General features: G+C 40.6%; 1 protein-coding gene across 1 annotated transcript in view; it reads left to right on the forward strand.

The window, feature by feature from the left end:
- ASCC3 (activating signal cointegrator 1 complex subunit 3) overlaps positions 1–15,529 on the forward strand; it is a 4,485,173-nt gene that overhangs the window by 3,164,233 nt on the left and 1,305,411 nt on the right. Inside the window, exon 17 of the mRNA XM_044069284.1 lies at positions 6,326–6,412. Within this exon, the coding sequence (XP_043925219.1) occupies positions 6,326–6,412 (87 nt within the window). The remainder of the gene's footprint in view (positions 1–6,325; positions 6,413–15,529) is intronic.

Genomic DNA, 15,529 nt, shown 5'->3' on the forward strand with positions numbered 1-15,529 from the left:
CAAAGATGAAAAATATGCTCTCTAGAAGTGAGCAAGTTGGAAAATCCTTGTCTGATGTAGGAATTCATTTTTCTAACCCCACCCTGCCCCCTGGACCTTCTGTAGAAACCAGAAGGGAAGGAACAAAGTGTGGTTCTGAAAATACCCACATTTTGCTCCTGATACATCTGGTGATAGACACTCCCCCCTCAGGCAGAGAGGGGAACAGTAATGGTGGACATTGTTTCCAATGCAGAGGTGGTCCACAACACAAAACCAGGACTTTTTGGATCCCTTCTCCAGTAGGCCTTTTCAGAGCTAATGAGCACTTGTCTGACTGTCGCACTCTGAGGCAGTCATGGGGGGGGGGCGCTTATCCCTGCACCTCACAGCCTGGATGTCCATCAGTTGAGGTAGTCGATGCAGAAGATTATAACCAGAGGTTACACCATTCCCTTTCTTTCTCTTCCCCTTCATTTTGGAAATTACGGAATGTGTCACCCTCTCAGCAGAAGGCAGCAGCACTAGAAATAAAAAAAAAATCTGCTAGACAAACAAGCCACCCAAGAAGTCTCACCAGAGCAGCAAGGATTCAGAGTTTACTCAAAGTCCTTTTTGGTGCCAAAGAATGTGGACCTCATGCCAATTTTGGACCTCAGTAACTTGAATCCGTACGTGAAACAGACAAAATTCCAGATGGTCATGGTACAGTCAATCCTACCATTGTTGAAGAGGAATGGCTGGATGTGCTTGGTAGATCTTCAGGATGCGTACCACCACATAAATATGGACAGGTACTCGGAGCCAGTCATTTCCAGTTTAGAACCCTTCCCGTTGGTCTCATTACAGACCCTGGGTTTTCACCATGTGCATGGCAGTGATTTTAACCCATCTCAGGCTGCTAGGGTCTGAGTGCTGCCATACCTGGGCGATTGTCTTTGTAACCACTCCGCCCAAGAATCTTCAAGCTAAGGAGTCCTTGCTCCACCTTTGTTCACAACTAGGGATAACAATAACAATCATCACAGCCAAGTCCAAACTTGTACCTGTTAAAGCCACAGAATTCATTGAAGCACATTTGGACACAAAGTTACAGATGGCCAAAACACCAGAATCCAGGATTCTGACACTAAAGCAATAGGCAGTGGTAATGTTCTCCTGTCATAGTCCCCAAGTAAGTTTGATTTTCCATCTTCTTTTCTCAGTGGCAGCTGGCATTACCCTAGTTCCCCTAGCCAGATTTCATATGAGGGTGCTGCAATTGGCCCTCACAGTTTAGTGATCAGTGAGATGTCAGGTTTTCCACTGTCCCTCACAAGAATTTGCAAAACTCATTCAGTGGTGGCTAGAATCCCCAACTGTATCTTGGGGTCGATCCTTCATTCCCTCCTCTCTCCAGCCCACTTTGACTACAGATGCTTCTCAGCTGTGGTGGCGGCACATTTTTTGGGAATGACTGGCTAAGGCACTTGGTCCATTTCGGAGGCCAGTTTTCACATCAGTATCCTGGAGTTGAGGGCAGTCTCCATAACACTGGTGGCCTTCTAGGACTACCTCCCCAAGGTTGTGATCTGTATCTGGACGGGCAATGTCTGTAGTCTATTACACTAACAAACATGTTGGAACATCTTCTTACCAACTATTATATCAGGGGGGCCAAAAGGGTTTGGCAGTGGGCGATATCTTTTCAACACTTACTGATGGCAACCCACGTACCAGTGAAGTCCAGTATATCAATGGACAGGATGATCAGGTCTGTCTACCTCCATCATGAGTGGTTTCCCAACCTGTCAGTGGCTGATCAGATTTTCAATCTCTGGGGCCGACCTTGCTGTATAACCTCTTTGTTTCCCCTATTAACACCAAATGCAGTAGGTATTTGGCCTTAATCCCCCAAGAGGGGGAGCACCAGAGGATGGGTCTGACCCATGCTTGGCCTCCCATTCTCCTTTATGCCTACCCACTGACACCTCTCATTCCAATGTTTCTGCCGAAAGCAGTGAGGAGCAAGGCTACAATGATCCTCATTGCACCCTTCTGACCTCAAGAGGTGTGGCTTCCCTCCATCTGGTCACATCTGATTCATTCTCCATGGGTGCCAGACCCTGCACCATATCATCTCTCTTACTCATCCAGGAGACCTCATCTGGACATAGAAGGCCACCAGTTGACCACTTGGTTTCTCCAGTTCCAATTATGGTTAGACAGACCAAGCTCTCGTTCCAAGTTGTGCACATTCTGACTTCCTCACAGAAACCTTTGACCTGGAAGATTTACACAAGTAAATGAAAAAGAATTTAAGTCTAGGCTTATAATAGGATTTTGGATCCCTTTTCAACTCTGCTCTCAGCTATCGTAGAATTTCTGGCTTCTCTTTTTTCCACTGGTTATAGTTACTCTACCACATTCAGTTGGCTGCTATTTCCAGTTTTCACTTGAGGAAAATCAGTCACCCATTGCTTCATTGAAACTGTCTAAGGCTTTCTGCTGTGCCCCCACCCTTAGAGACCGTGTTCCTTCTTTCTATATTTCCATCATCCTGCTGGTTTTGAAGAGACTCTTTTTCAAACCTACTGCAGCAGCTGATTTGAAGTACATTTTCTGGACAATTTTGTTTTTGATAGCAGGTACTTCTACATGTAGACTGTGGGAGATCTGAGCTCTTTCTTCTAAAGTTCCTTACTTGGTTTTCCACAGAAATAGTCACCTTGAAAACAAATCCATCCTTTCTCCCCAAGGTGACTTTTGAATAAGCACTACCCAATTTCTGTAGCTCCCTGTTTTCTTGCACATTTTGCCAGTAAAAGAGAGTACATGCTTTATCTTTTGGATGTACATTATCAACTCCAGTTTTACTTACAATGTACAAAGAATGTCAGAAGAGACTGACCAGTTTTGTTTCCTTTTCGTAAGTAAAACTGAGCGTCTAAGGTAATACTTTCTCACTGGCTATCTGAATGTATTTCCCAAGTCTACAAGGAGAAGATATTTTCCTTGCCTGGATCTCCCAAGGCTTACTCTACTAGATTGGTTGCTACCTCTACTGCATTTTTCTCCAAAATACCAAATGATGACATTTGTGCTGCAGCCACTTGATCGAATGTTCATACCTTTATATGTCACTATAAGCTGGATGTTATAGTCCAGGTTTAGAGTTTCATTTGGTTCAGCTATCCTCTGGAATGCTCTTCCATGAGACCTCTTAAGATTTACGGTAGGAGAATGGATAGAAGAGACCACACTGGTTACAGATGTCAGGTACTTGCAATAATAGATCCACGTCTGAATTCATCCATCCTGAACTTCTCTCCCACCTTCTCCCTTCCATCTATCTTTTTCCTAGTTTCTGGACTGACCACGCTAATAATTCCAGTGGCTTACCCATGCAGCTTCAAGTTCTCGGTGAACAGTTATTTTGCTGGTTATGGGTTTTCTTATGATGGTACTGTAGAAGTCTTTATTGGAGGGTATGGGCAATCTCATTTTAAAATATTTTGACAGCTACAGGGGATTGTGGATAAGAGGAGGAGTCTGAGCTTTGCATCCAAAGTCTGAGTGGCAGAAGTCAGATCTTAGATGTATCCAATAAGCCATCTGTTGAATAACTGCGGAAGCAGACAACACAGATCTGTCATTATGGTAAGTCCGTAGCTCTCGTTTTTCCTTCTGACAGGATCCTTCCCTTACAAAACTGGGGAATTTAAATTATTTCAACACTTGGAATTATTTGAACTTTGTCAGGAACTGCCATGGCAACAAGTGTTTACATAGTTCCTCATGACAGATTGCATTTGGAGAGTTCTTCGGTAAACCTTAAAATTCTAGTGGTTACAGCTGACCAGATCCTGTGGCACAATGCACAGAAATTTCCACTGTGTGAAAGGTGCACTTAAAGCAGTGGCTTTACATTCCATATCTAACTGTCTGGGCACCATCCCCTACATTGGCTGTCACTACAGATGCCTCTGCATTCTCAGAAGCATACTGTCCAAGGTGTGTGTCTGCAGACAGAGGCCAGTCTGCATGTAATTATTCTAGCAATGAGGGAATCCATTTTCACATTACTGTCATTTAAGGACTCCTGTCAAGCTGTTAGTACTATCCACAGTGACAAAATGAAATTGGTTTGGTACATAAACAAACAGGGAAGAATTCACTTTTACCCCTTCTGCAGAGAAGCAGTCAGGGTATGGTGCAGGACCATGTCCACAAACTGTTTTCTAATAGTCATATGCTTTCCTATGAAAGCCATTTCTCTATTAACAGACCTGGTCATTGCTTACTGATGCCTTAGGCTTCATATTCTGTGGATGTGTCCATGTATGAGACCCTTCAGAATCATCTTGACCTACTCGTCTGGCAAAACCCACCTGGTCTTTTTCTGCTTACACATAACCATATGTAACTCCAGTTTCAGTGGTTGCATAGAATTCTTCATACCTTGCCAGCGTAGTCCAAATACTTAAAAGCCAAATGATAGATAAAAATACAAAAGTAAATGGTCTATTTCTCTAGATGGGCTATTTCCAAATGTGTGGATCCCTTCACAGTTCTTGCACTGTCAGACTACTTTTGTCAAGTTTTGACAGGAGATTAAACAATTTCTTTATTAAGTTGTACCTTCTCACTTTCGTCGAGGTTCCATCTCCTTGTCGTTAGCTTCTTTGAAAGTTTGCAAAGCCATTCTTTGAAGTACTTTTCTTATCCTGCATCCTATTAAGGATTTTATCCCTATTTGGGATTAATTTTAAGAGAAATTGACACTGTCCTTTTGAACCAGTGGGTATGTCATGCGTAAATACATATTATGGAAACAGTTTTTCTAGTGACCTTTACTTTCTGTTGAAAGTCTCCGAATTGCAAGTCTTATGTGTCAGTCCTCTATTCTTAAATTTTTGAGGATAGAGTGTTGTTGCAAACTAACCCATCATTTGTCTAACTTTAACACCGAGACAGACCTCAGTCAGATTGTTAACCTACCTGTATTCCTGCCTTAATTGCTGTAACAAGAGTGAATATTTTGTGCATATGAATGCCCACAGACACTTCAGCTTTTATCTGGGCATAACAGAATGCATTGGGAAAGATTCATAATTCAATATCTACTTTTCTAAATAAGAAATTTGACTGTGACATTTCTAAAATTACTTTATCCAATTAATTGACTGACTGCATTACATTTTCTTTTTAGAACTACAATAAACTTTTACTTTTTGTGCTTAGAGCTCACTAAACAAGGGCAGAGGCGGCCACCTCTCAGTCATTTTGCAGGAAAGCATAGATGGCATTTTTTCAGCAGTTACACAGGCATCACTGAATACATTTACAAGGCACTATATGCTGGATGTTATCTCAAAGTATTGGTCTTTCTTCAGGGTCACAGCTTTTAGGGGTATGTTTTGGAGAAGGGGTCCATCCAAGGGGATAAATTTGGGACTCTGTTCTGGTGTGAAGGATGAACCTACATTACAAATGTAAAAGTAAATGTCTAACAGCACAGGTTGTGAAGGCTACATGCCACTAACAAACTTCCTCCTGTAGTCCAGATTCTGTATCTCTGAGCCCCCAGTTGCCTCCTTAGTGACTCTGACCATTTTCTTCTTTTTAAACCAGACCATGATCCCAGGCTGTGGCTGAAACTGTTCTTGTGTGTCAGTCCAGTACTCCAGTAAACAGCTTAAAAAATGAATTTTCCGTAATGATAAAGCTGGACGAGCTCTTCCATCCTTGTCAACATTCTCACCCTCCTTCCTTCTGCCTCAATGCAGACATGATTGGGAGGAGTTTTAGCGATTATGTATTTTGTTTATTATATACCATATTGTGCCATAACAGAGATCTGGTGTAGGTTAGTTTGCTGAGCATTCATGGAGAAGGATAGGGGATAGTATCTAAGAAACACTTCAGGTGATTAGCTGACTCTAGGCTAATGGTTTTAGTCATGCTGTTGCCAAGGCTGGACCTGCTCATCCAGATATAACATTATGGTAAGTAGGTGACTTTCATTTTAGTGTTATATGGACATGCAGTTACTTAATGGGGTTGGCTGCTATTGCTCTTTTGGCAGTGGAGACTGAATGTATGTGTTGTTTACCTAACAGTGAAGATATTACAGAATTACTCCTAAAGATGGTTTTAGAGGTTTGCATTTGATGATCTAAGAATAATGTTGCATATATGCCATGGTATTATGTGGGCATCACTGTGTTGCCATCAGAGCAAGTTAGTGGTGGTGGTTCTTTAAAGGTGGTGTGAAGTATCTCATGTGATGCTCAGCATTAGTAAGGCTTTTTCACTTTTCTATTCATTTGGTGATCCTTACTCTTTTCTTTCTCTTTGATATTAGACATTTAATGAACTGTTTGATGCACACAAAACAGAAGGTGAAATCTTCGCTATAGTATCTAAAGCTGAAGAATTTGAACAAATCAAGGTGAGTACATGGAGAACACTACCTCTTGAATTTTGTTAGCTTCATCTAGCATGGCATGCAAGTCTCAACACCTTTGATATGTGTCCTTATAGTCAGTATGGATATTGATTAAATCCCATTAATAGCACATAATGAAGTGTATTGTTACATTTATAACACATAACATGGTATTAGGAGGATCAGATTCAGAGGGCAGCAGTGCAGAAATTCTTTTTGTGACATTACTCCTTTTTCTGCAAAGTACAGTTCTTGAAGTGCATTGATTTGAGCTATGCGTACATTTGTAAATCAGTAATGAAATGCAAAGTGTAACCGTAATATTGGAACTCTCTTAGCTATTATCTGTCTTTGCAAACACATTTTGACAATTTCCTATAAATGACAACTTGGATTATAATTAAATAGGACTAGATTGGGTCACAGTACTTGCTTGGTTACCACATAAATACCCCGAGGTAGCAAAAATACATTTTCCAGAGATAACTTTGCATCCTGTTCAGGGAGAGCAATTCTAACAGTAAATTATAATTGGGCTGTAATTTAGCTTATCTATGTTTATCCCACTCATTGTTGAATCTGATAATGTTGCATTTCATATACAGGCCTTATCTGATCAGTGCCAGTGTCTCGCAGAACCCTTGTTGGTCTTGAAGATAGTCAAAAATAGCAGCATTGATAGGAGATGTCTTCAGTTGTTTTCACGGTTTCATATCCTACTTCGAAGTCTAAGTGATTTTGCGTTATTGTAGCTCATGCCCATTTAAAATATAGTTTTCTTCAGAGATCTTTAACCAAAGTTCCAAATAAATATGATTTTGTGATTGTGGTGACTTATTGCAAAGATCCTGAAATGTATGCATAATTTATGTACATCAGTAATAGTGAACAAACCTCATGGATATAGTCATAAACTCATATGTTACAGGGTGGATAGCCAGTTGGCCCTCAGTATCCAGGAAGTTAGGATAAGGGAGACCACTTCCACAAAGAGGCTGGTCACTAGTGGAATCCTTCAGGCTCTGTGCAGGGTCCTCTCCTTTTTATCATCTGCTTCTTGGAAATCAAGGTCAATGTCAAGGACCTCTGGCTGACCAAGTTTGCAGATGATTGCAAACTAGGAGCAGTCATAGAAGCAAAGATGCCAACATCCTACAGGAAAGACTAACACTGACAAATGGCTGGTGCCAAAGCCACGGCTTAAAAACTCAATACCAAGAAATGTGTAATAATACTCATTGGGAAGTCCGCCACCCTAGAAATTACCTCTTTGATAGCACAACCCTAAGAACAGAACTAGTAGTTAGGGATTTGGGTTCATATGTGGATAATAGTCTGGATTTTAACCAGCATATGTCTGAGGTAGTAAGGAAATCATTCTGTATTGCTCTGCTTATAAGCAAGGCCAATGCGTCTAGGTTCAAGAAAGTCATTGTTCAGCCCTCATCAGGCCCATCATTGAGTACAATGCCCCCTTCAGTATGTATCTGACCAAGTGCATGCAACTACTGGAAAGTCCACAGAGGTTCCTCATGAAACAAATACAGGGTATAAACAGCATGTCCTCTGCAGATCCACCTCAAAGTCATATCTCTATATTCTGTTTCATACAGACTGTTGAAAGGCAGTCTATGCCTAGCATACAAGGCATCCTTGGAAACCACTCTGATGGACCTTTTGCATATACACAAAATGAATAGTATCTGAATTAATCTAGAGATTTAAACTTTGCTTGATACATAAATAAGACACTTTGGAGGGACAGGCTCTGAGAATTCCCCTTCTGGAGTAAGCTTCTCATCTGTGTGCAGCAGAGCTCTTCCATAACCTTTTCAGAGAGAAACTTGGACCAGTGGATGGAAAATCAGAAATACACTCTGGGTGTAGCACCTACATATTTAATGGTCAGAGACAGCCTATAAATCTTGTCCTACCTTACATGTCCCTTTAAAATAACTTCTGAGGCAGATAAACTTGTAGGATACAATTGTGATGCTTAGCTAGGCTTATAAAAGCCCCAATGGTCACTAGTCTAGTGTACACCAATGAACCTATGTGGAGGGAGACTGTTAACATGCATGTAAGCATTAGGATCCTGGAGAAGCAATCTGACATTTAAAAAGTAAAAATCAAAATGGTCACATACTACATGTAAATACCATGCTTGGAACTGCACATTAGCTTTTAGCTCATTGGATGTTTATGTTCTGTTTTTATTTCATCCTGCTTCATTGGAGGAGCTGAAGGGGTGATAGTCTGTTAAGAAAGTGTAAATGTAGTCTGGAAGGTAAGAAAGCTGTGAAAAATCAAACCAACTTCCTGTTCCTTAACGTCCAGCTTCCCTGTTTGGTGGATGATTGTTAATGATTATGTGAACAGCAGCGTGACATGCATCAGTGAGAGAGAAATATGTTCACCTCATGATTTTTCAGTAATGGCAAGTACTAGCTCATATAAACAGATTCTGTATACCAGCAGCTGTACATAATCAGAAATGTAGTCTTGATTAGTTGACGATGTCATCCTAGTCCTGACAGATTCATAGATATTCCAAGGCCATCAAGTCTTATGACCATTCACGCCTTGTCAATATCCTCCATCATACTGCATCTCTTTTCTACATGCTCAGAAGAAATTTGTGGGCACCCATCCAGTTATCTAGTTTATTTTAAAAAGCAGATAGCCTTACTGATTAACATGCAGGAGAAGTTTATTCCAGAGGTTTGGGAAGCACTTTGATATAAACCTAAACCTGTCAGTCCACTGTGTTTTATTTATCTGTTGAATATTTAGGATCCTGGTGTTAGTACTGGTGAAGATATTTGACTTAAAGATAATAGGAGATCCAGGACAATCTGGTTTCTAATGACACAGTAAGTGAGACAGAGATCTCACCTCAAAATTCTGTAAGAGACTTGAATAAAAGGATAGAGTTTCTAGTCTCTCTTCATAGCTCAGAGTTAAGTCTGTGATCTTTTTTGGTGGGGAGCCTTTCTGAACTTTCTAACTGCTTGATGTGTTTAGTAAGATACAGCCCAAATTAGGTGTTGTACTCAGTAACTGTGGCTGAGCATTACTGAGTAGTAATTACATCTTTAGATCTTGGCAATTAGCTGGGCTAAATAAATGGATTTCCCGGAAATTGTTGTCACAAGATGGTCAGATGAGATGGCACTATCAACCAAGTACCTAGATCTTTGAATACATTTTTGTTTGGTAGTGGTATGTTGTCTGTGGTGTGATGAGGGGAGGGTTGTCTACCAAACATACTAATAATAGACTTTTTAGCATTTAGTTTGAGTCCATTTTAGTACACCAACGAGTTTATTAAGGAGAGTATTGAGAGTCTTATACAGAGTTTATACATTTCCATTTTTATTTGCACTGTGAGAAACCAGAAAGTCACTCCCAGACATTCTACTTGGTCAGAGAGGAAATGCAACAGTCGAGATTCAGGAACTGCTGGAAAATCAAGTCATCCATGAGGTCCCACCAGACCAGCAAGGATAACAGGGTCTATTCCAGATTCTTTTTGGTGCAGAAGAACAGCAAGGACCTTGGACCAATTTTGGATCTCAGCAAGATGAACTGTTATATCAAGCAGTCCAAGTTCAAGATTGTAATGGTGCAGTCCATCCTGCCTCTATTGAGGAATTATGACTGGATGTGCTTGATAGGTCTCAAGAATGTCTGCCATCATATAAAGATTGCAAGGCACTCCAGCATATTGCTGCATTTTTGACTGGGAGCTGATCATTATCCATTACAAGTGTTGACCTTTGCTCTTATTACAGAGCCCCCTGCCCCCGGGTGTTCACCAAGTGCATGGCAGTCTTTGCAGCCTAGCTAAGGCTACATGAGTTTTCAGGTTTTTCCTTACCTGGATGATTGACTCCATACTGTCCCTTTGAGAGCATCATTACTCAAAGCTCAAGACTCCCTAGTTCAGTTGTGTCCTTATCTGTAGGCATTACCGTGATCTACAAGAAGTCCAGTTTACAGCCCATTCAAGTGTTGGAGTTCATAGGCTGCCATTTGGATACAGGTTCTCAGACATCAGAAATTCCAGTTCACAGGTTATGATCTCAACTACTTCTATCTCAGAACCCCCCAGCCTCCATGATCCTGAGGCTGTTAGGACATATGGCACCATTGATTTGCCTTGTACCTCTGGTGAGGTATCATAGGAGGATCCTACAGTGGGCATTAACAACTCAATAGTAATAATTTTGCATTCCATGAATTTCCCAGTCGCCATGACAGTTACCTAGCACAGATAGATGGTGGTTGGAATCCCCTCTTGTCAACTTTGAGCAGCCCTTCAGTCTTCCCCAGCCTCAAGCCAGCATCACCATGGACTCCTGCTTTCTGCAGTGGGGTGGGCATTTTCAAGGGAAGACAGTCCAAGGAATGTGGTTATCCTCCAAAGCCAATCTCCACATCAATGTCTTGGAGATGAGTGGTCCTTCTAACATTGTAAGCCTTTCAGGACCTTTTCACTAAGGATGTGATCTTGGTTCAGAGGGACAATATGTCTGGTCTGGTACCTGAACAAGCAGGGGGGAACCTTAATCCTACCCTCTTTGTTGGAAGGGCATGAGGGTGTGGCAGTGGGTAATCCGTTTCTAATTGCAACACACATCCCGGGGAAGTCCAACATCTGGGCAAACAGTTTAAGCAGGAACATCCTCCTCTCATGAGTGGTTCTTGAAACCAGAATTATCAGCTCAGATCTTCCGATGCCGGGGCACCCCTTACTGTGATCTGTTTTCCACCCTGTCCAGCACAAAGTGCAACAGCTTTTATGCCTTGGTTTCCCCAAGGGACAGTCACTGAAGGATACTCTTCTGTATGCTTGGCCCCTGGTCTCCTGCTTACCTGTCGATTCCCCTCATAATGTATATTTTTTTCAGAAAGCAGACATTACAGAGTGATTGTAATTCTCATTGTCCCATTTTGGACCAGATAAGTCTGATTCCCCTTTGTGTTCTCTCCTGCGGCACCCCTTTCTGGAGTTGATTACCTATCCTGAAGAGATTTCCCTGCCCAGTCTTCATAACCTCAGGTTAACTGCATGGTTTCTCCAGGTTTCAATGATAACCAAGTATCCCAAGGTGTCTTTTAGAGTTATCAGTATTATTTCCTTTCCCATAAACCTTCTGCACAAATGATCTATGCTAGCAAATGTAAACTTTTTTGCTGTGTGGGCCTCTGCTAAAGGTCTAGACCCTTTTTCAGCCCCACTTGATTCTATTCTGGATTTTCTTGCTGAACTTTTTCAAACCAGTTTGAGTTATTCCACTATTAAAGTTCAGCTTGCTGCTAATTCTGATTTTTATATCGGCACCCCCTTTTGCTGCCCTAAAGATTTCTAATTTTTACGACCACCAATTTGTGATCTTCTTCCTCCTTGGGATTTGATGTTGATGCCACTATTTCCTTGATGTTGCTATCTTGGAGAATGATTTTCCTGGTGGCTATTTCATTGGCACAACAGGACTTTGAGCTGCATGCATTATCTTCTGTCCCTCTTTATTTAAGTTTTCATAAGGACAAGGTTACCCTCAGAACTTATCCCTCATTTTTGCCCATGGTAGCCCTGGAATCTACTTTGAATTAGCTCGTTCATTTGCCTGTTTTCTTCCCAAACTTTAGTAATAAAGGTGAATATTTTCTGCATTGTTTGGATGTGCATAGACAATTGAGATTTTATTTGGATAGAACCAAAGTGTTCAGAAAAACAGAGCAGCTCTTTGTTTCATTTTTCAAGACCAGGCAGGGCAAACCAGTTACTAAAGCAACCTTATCCAAATAGCTGTCTTATTGCATTTCCTTTGTGTACAATTTAAGAGGAAGACCTATACCCGCAAAGCCCAAAGGCCATTCTAACAAGGCAATGCCAACCCCTACTGATTTTTTCTCCACAGCCTCTTTTGATGACATTTGTGCCACTGTTACTTGGTCTAGCACTCATGTATGTATATCCCATTACAAATTAGATGTACAGTCAAGGTCCAGGGCTTCTTTTGGTTTTCATCATTCTGCAAAATGTTTTCTCCTAGGTCCTCCCTGGGGTGATATATGACTGAGGCTCTGTTCCACAAGCTGAAGCTGGATGGAAAAGACAACATTGGACCCAAAAGTTATGCACTTACCATAATGACTATTTTCATCAGATTCAACCATCCCTCCCTCCTATCCCCCCTCCTTTTGGGGGTTTTGTTTTCCATGTGAGCAGGCAACCAGGCCTTCGGGGGTTTCTTTTGAGGGTCCATTATTAAGCCCCTGGAGTTGTTCTTAGATCTATGGTGGGGGGGGGGGCAAATATGATCTGAGGTAGATGGGGAGCAGTGTGTTATGAACAGAGGAGGCAAAGCTCTGAGGCTGAAGTATCTGAAAAAAGCCCGGCATCAGATCTGAAAACCCACAGGTTGAATTGGGGGAAATACACCATGGCTCTATAAGTGTGCTAAGTATATAACTTTCGTTTTTTCCATATTTATCTCTGTTATACCATAGCTGTTCATGTCTGGTGTAAGCCATGGTGTGGTTTTGATTTGACTCTCTCGCTATGTTGAACAGCAAGAAAGTTTAATATGGGGAGGAAGGTTTTGGTGATATGAGTTACTTCATCATTTGAAAGCAGCGTTTTTAATGGTTCCCAGTTGCTATTCGTAAGAATAAACAAGAACTCCTTATTAAGTTTGGTTGTCTTTCTGACTACTTTACATTGGGCATTTCTATGATTTTTTTTGTTTCCATATGGCAAACACTCGGTTATGATCACTATTGGTGTACAGCATAATTCTTGCACAGGTAATTTTCGTGGTCATTGTTCTTAGGCTTCTTTTCCAGTAACTTTATCTGTCTTTGTGATCATGTTTATTATCTGTATTAATCTATATAGATTGATAGTGGAGTGAATAATTTTGAGCACACTTGAGCCATTCAAAAATCAAGGTCACTTATGATTATTGTTTAAAGAGATTTATTTGTAGTTAACCAAGGTAGTATGTCCTGAAAGACGGACATGTCTGTATGAGGTAGAGCATAGGGTGGTGTTACGCATTTTAGTTTGGTTTTCAGTTGATTTTAAGTATAGCTAGTAGAATTTCAGCATTATTAATGTTAGAAATTTGGGTGGGGTACATTGTAGGGTTAAAAGCTTTTGAGTATGTAATAGCTCCACCACCAGCTGCTTTACTATGATAAAGACATGTAGTGTTTTAGCCAGGAAACAGTATTTCTTCACCTTTTGTGTTTAATTTAAGCCAGGTTTCTGTTACTTTGATTACAGCTGGAAAATGAAGCCACACAGGGGTGAAGTGGTTAGCATTGTTGCCTCACAGCAAGAGGTTCTCTGGTTTCTTCAGTGTGGAGCCTGCATGTTCTCTCTCTATGTTCACATTACTTTTCTCCAGGTACTCCAGTTTCTTCCCACCTCAAAATAATAGGTTTATTGGTGTCAAATTCTTTGTGTGTGTGTGTGTGTGTGTGTGTGTGTGTGTGTGTGTGTGTGTGTGTGTGTGTGTCCTTGCCTAGTAAACTCATTGGAGAGCCAGAGGCTGTTACTGGATTTGCTATATAAGTTGGACATGACTTGTGAGCCTGGACAGATGGATGGATAGAGAGGTATCCAGGTATGCAAATTTGTAATTTTAATCTGCATGTTATGGGTATGTATATGGCTTAGTTTTATTCTACTATAGCTGCTTCAGAGGGGTGTGTTAAGATTGTTAATGACAGTGTTATGAATGGCAGGTCCTGGTTAGGGTCAGTGTTCTCACTTTTTAGAAATAATTTGTGTTTATCTGACTTGTTTAATTCTAGATGTTTGTTTTGTTGGTAGATATTTTATAATTAAATGGTCAATGCTGTTACATCTAAATTTCTGGGGTTTTGTTGTATTGTTAGATATTTTTAGATTGAGTTCTTGTGTAGGAGTGTGAAGGTAACAGTAGTAGTATAATTCAAGTGGGATGTGATGTGTGGTAAGTAAAATTATGAGGAAAAGAAAAGCAAATAAGAGTAGATGTGTTGTTTCAGGCAAGTAATGTTTGTAGCCACCTGGTCATGGATCAGATTATTTACTGTGTGTGTGTGTGTGTGTGTGTGTGTGTGTGTGTGTGTACGTACAGACAAACCATTTAGTAAAAAAAAAAAAAAAAACACAAGGAAGACCCAGCAAAGATTGAGTTTAAACTCTGTAATACCTTAAATCTTCTGTGGCGGAGGCCCCTATGCAAATGACCCCTTAACAAGATCCAAGTGTTTGAGCTACATGGCAAATGAATGCCCCCATGACTTTACTTTTACCTTTTTACGTCTTTATTTTTGCATTCAGGCCAGTAAAGCCAAAGCCCACTAGCTGTAGACATGCAATGTTTCAACCACTGGTCATTCAAATAAAATAATTTTTTATATTGTTACTGGCTCAATGACAAACACGTGGCCTCATTTTTGAAACAATTTACAAGATTGTGCTCTAACAATATATCATTCTTATACTGTGCTTTAATATTTTACATGAAAAGGAAATCTACCTATATATTTTTTAATTTATTGTTACAGTCAGTGCCCCCCCCCCCCCAAAGAATTTTGTAAGGTTTTACAATCTCGCCATCACCACCACCAATTTGTTGTTGGTATCTGTAGAGAATTGTTGTAGTTTCCTTCACATGTAAAACTGTTAAGGAATCCCTTTTGACAAGTTTTACACTTTTCTGCATTGGCAAGAGCATTGCATTTGACAGATTATTATGCCATTATATAAACCTGACCTTGCTAGTTATTCACTATTACTATTTTATTTTTTTATTTACTTATATATGTACTTGTATATGTATGCATATATGTAGGTAGGAGTGGTTTGTCAAATATATATTATTTATTTCAATTTAATTACAGGGTGAGTAGACTGATTTATCAGTTCCTTTTCAGCCACAACCCAGACCTAGTGTTAAAAAAACAGTTGATAAGGACAGCACAAAGTAGTAGGGAACAATACAGCAGTTATAATAGCATGTCTCTGCTATTATCAGTTGAATGGAGAACAAATGGGTAGTGGCATATGTGATGACTGTGCCCTGGCCCAGCAATCAAGGTGCCTCAGTCCTCACC

This window comes from Protopterus annectens, chromosome 1.part0 (assembly GCF_019279795.1).
Source record: "Protopterus annectens isolate FY-2018-M chromosome 1.part0, PAN1.0, whole genome shotgun sequence".
NCBI lineage: Eukaryota > Metazoa > Chordata > Ceratodontiformes > Protopteridae > Protopterus > Protopterus annectens.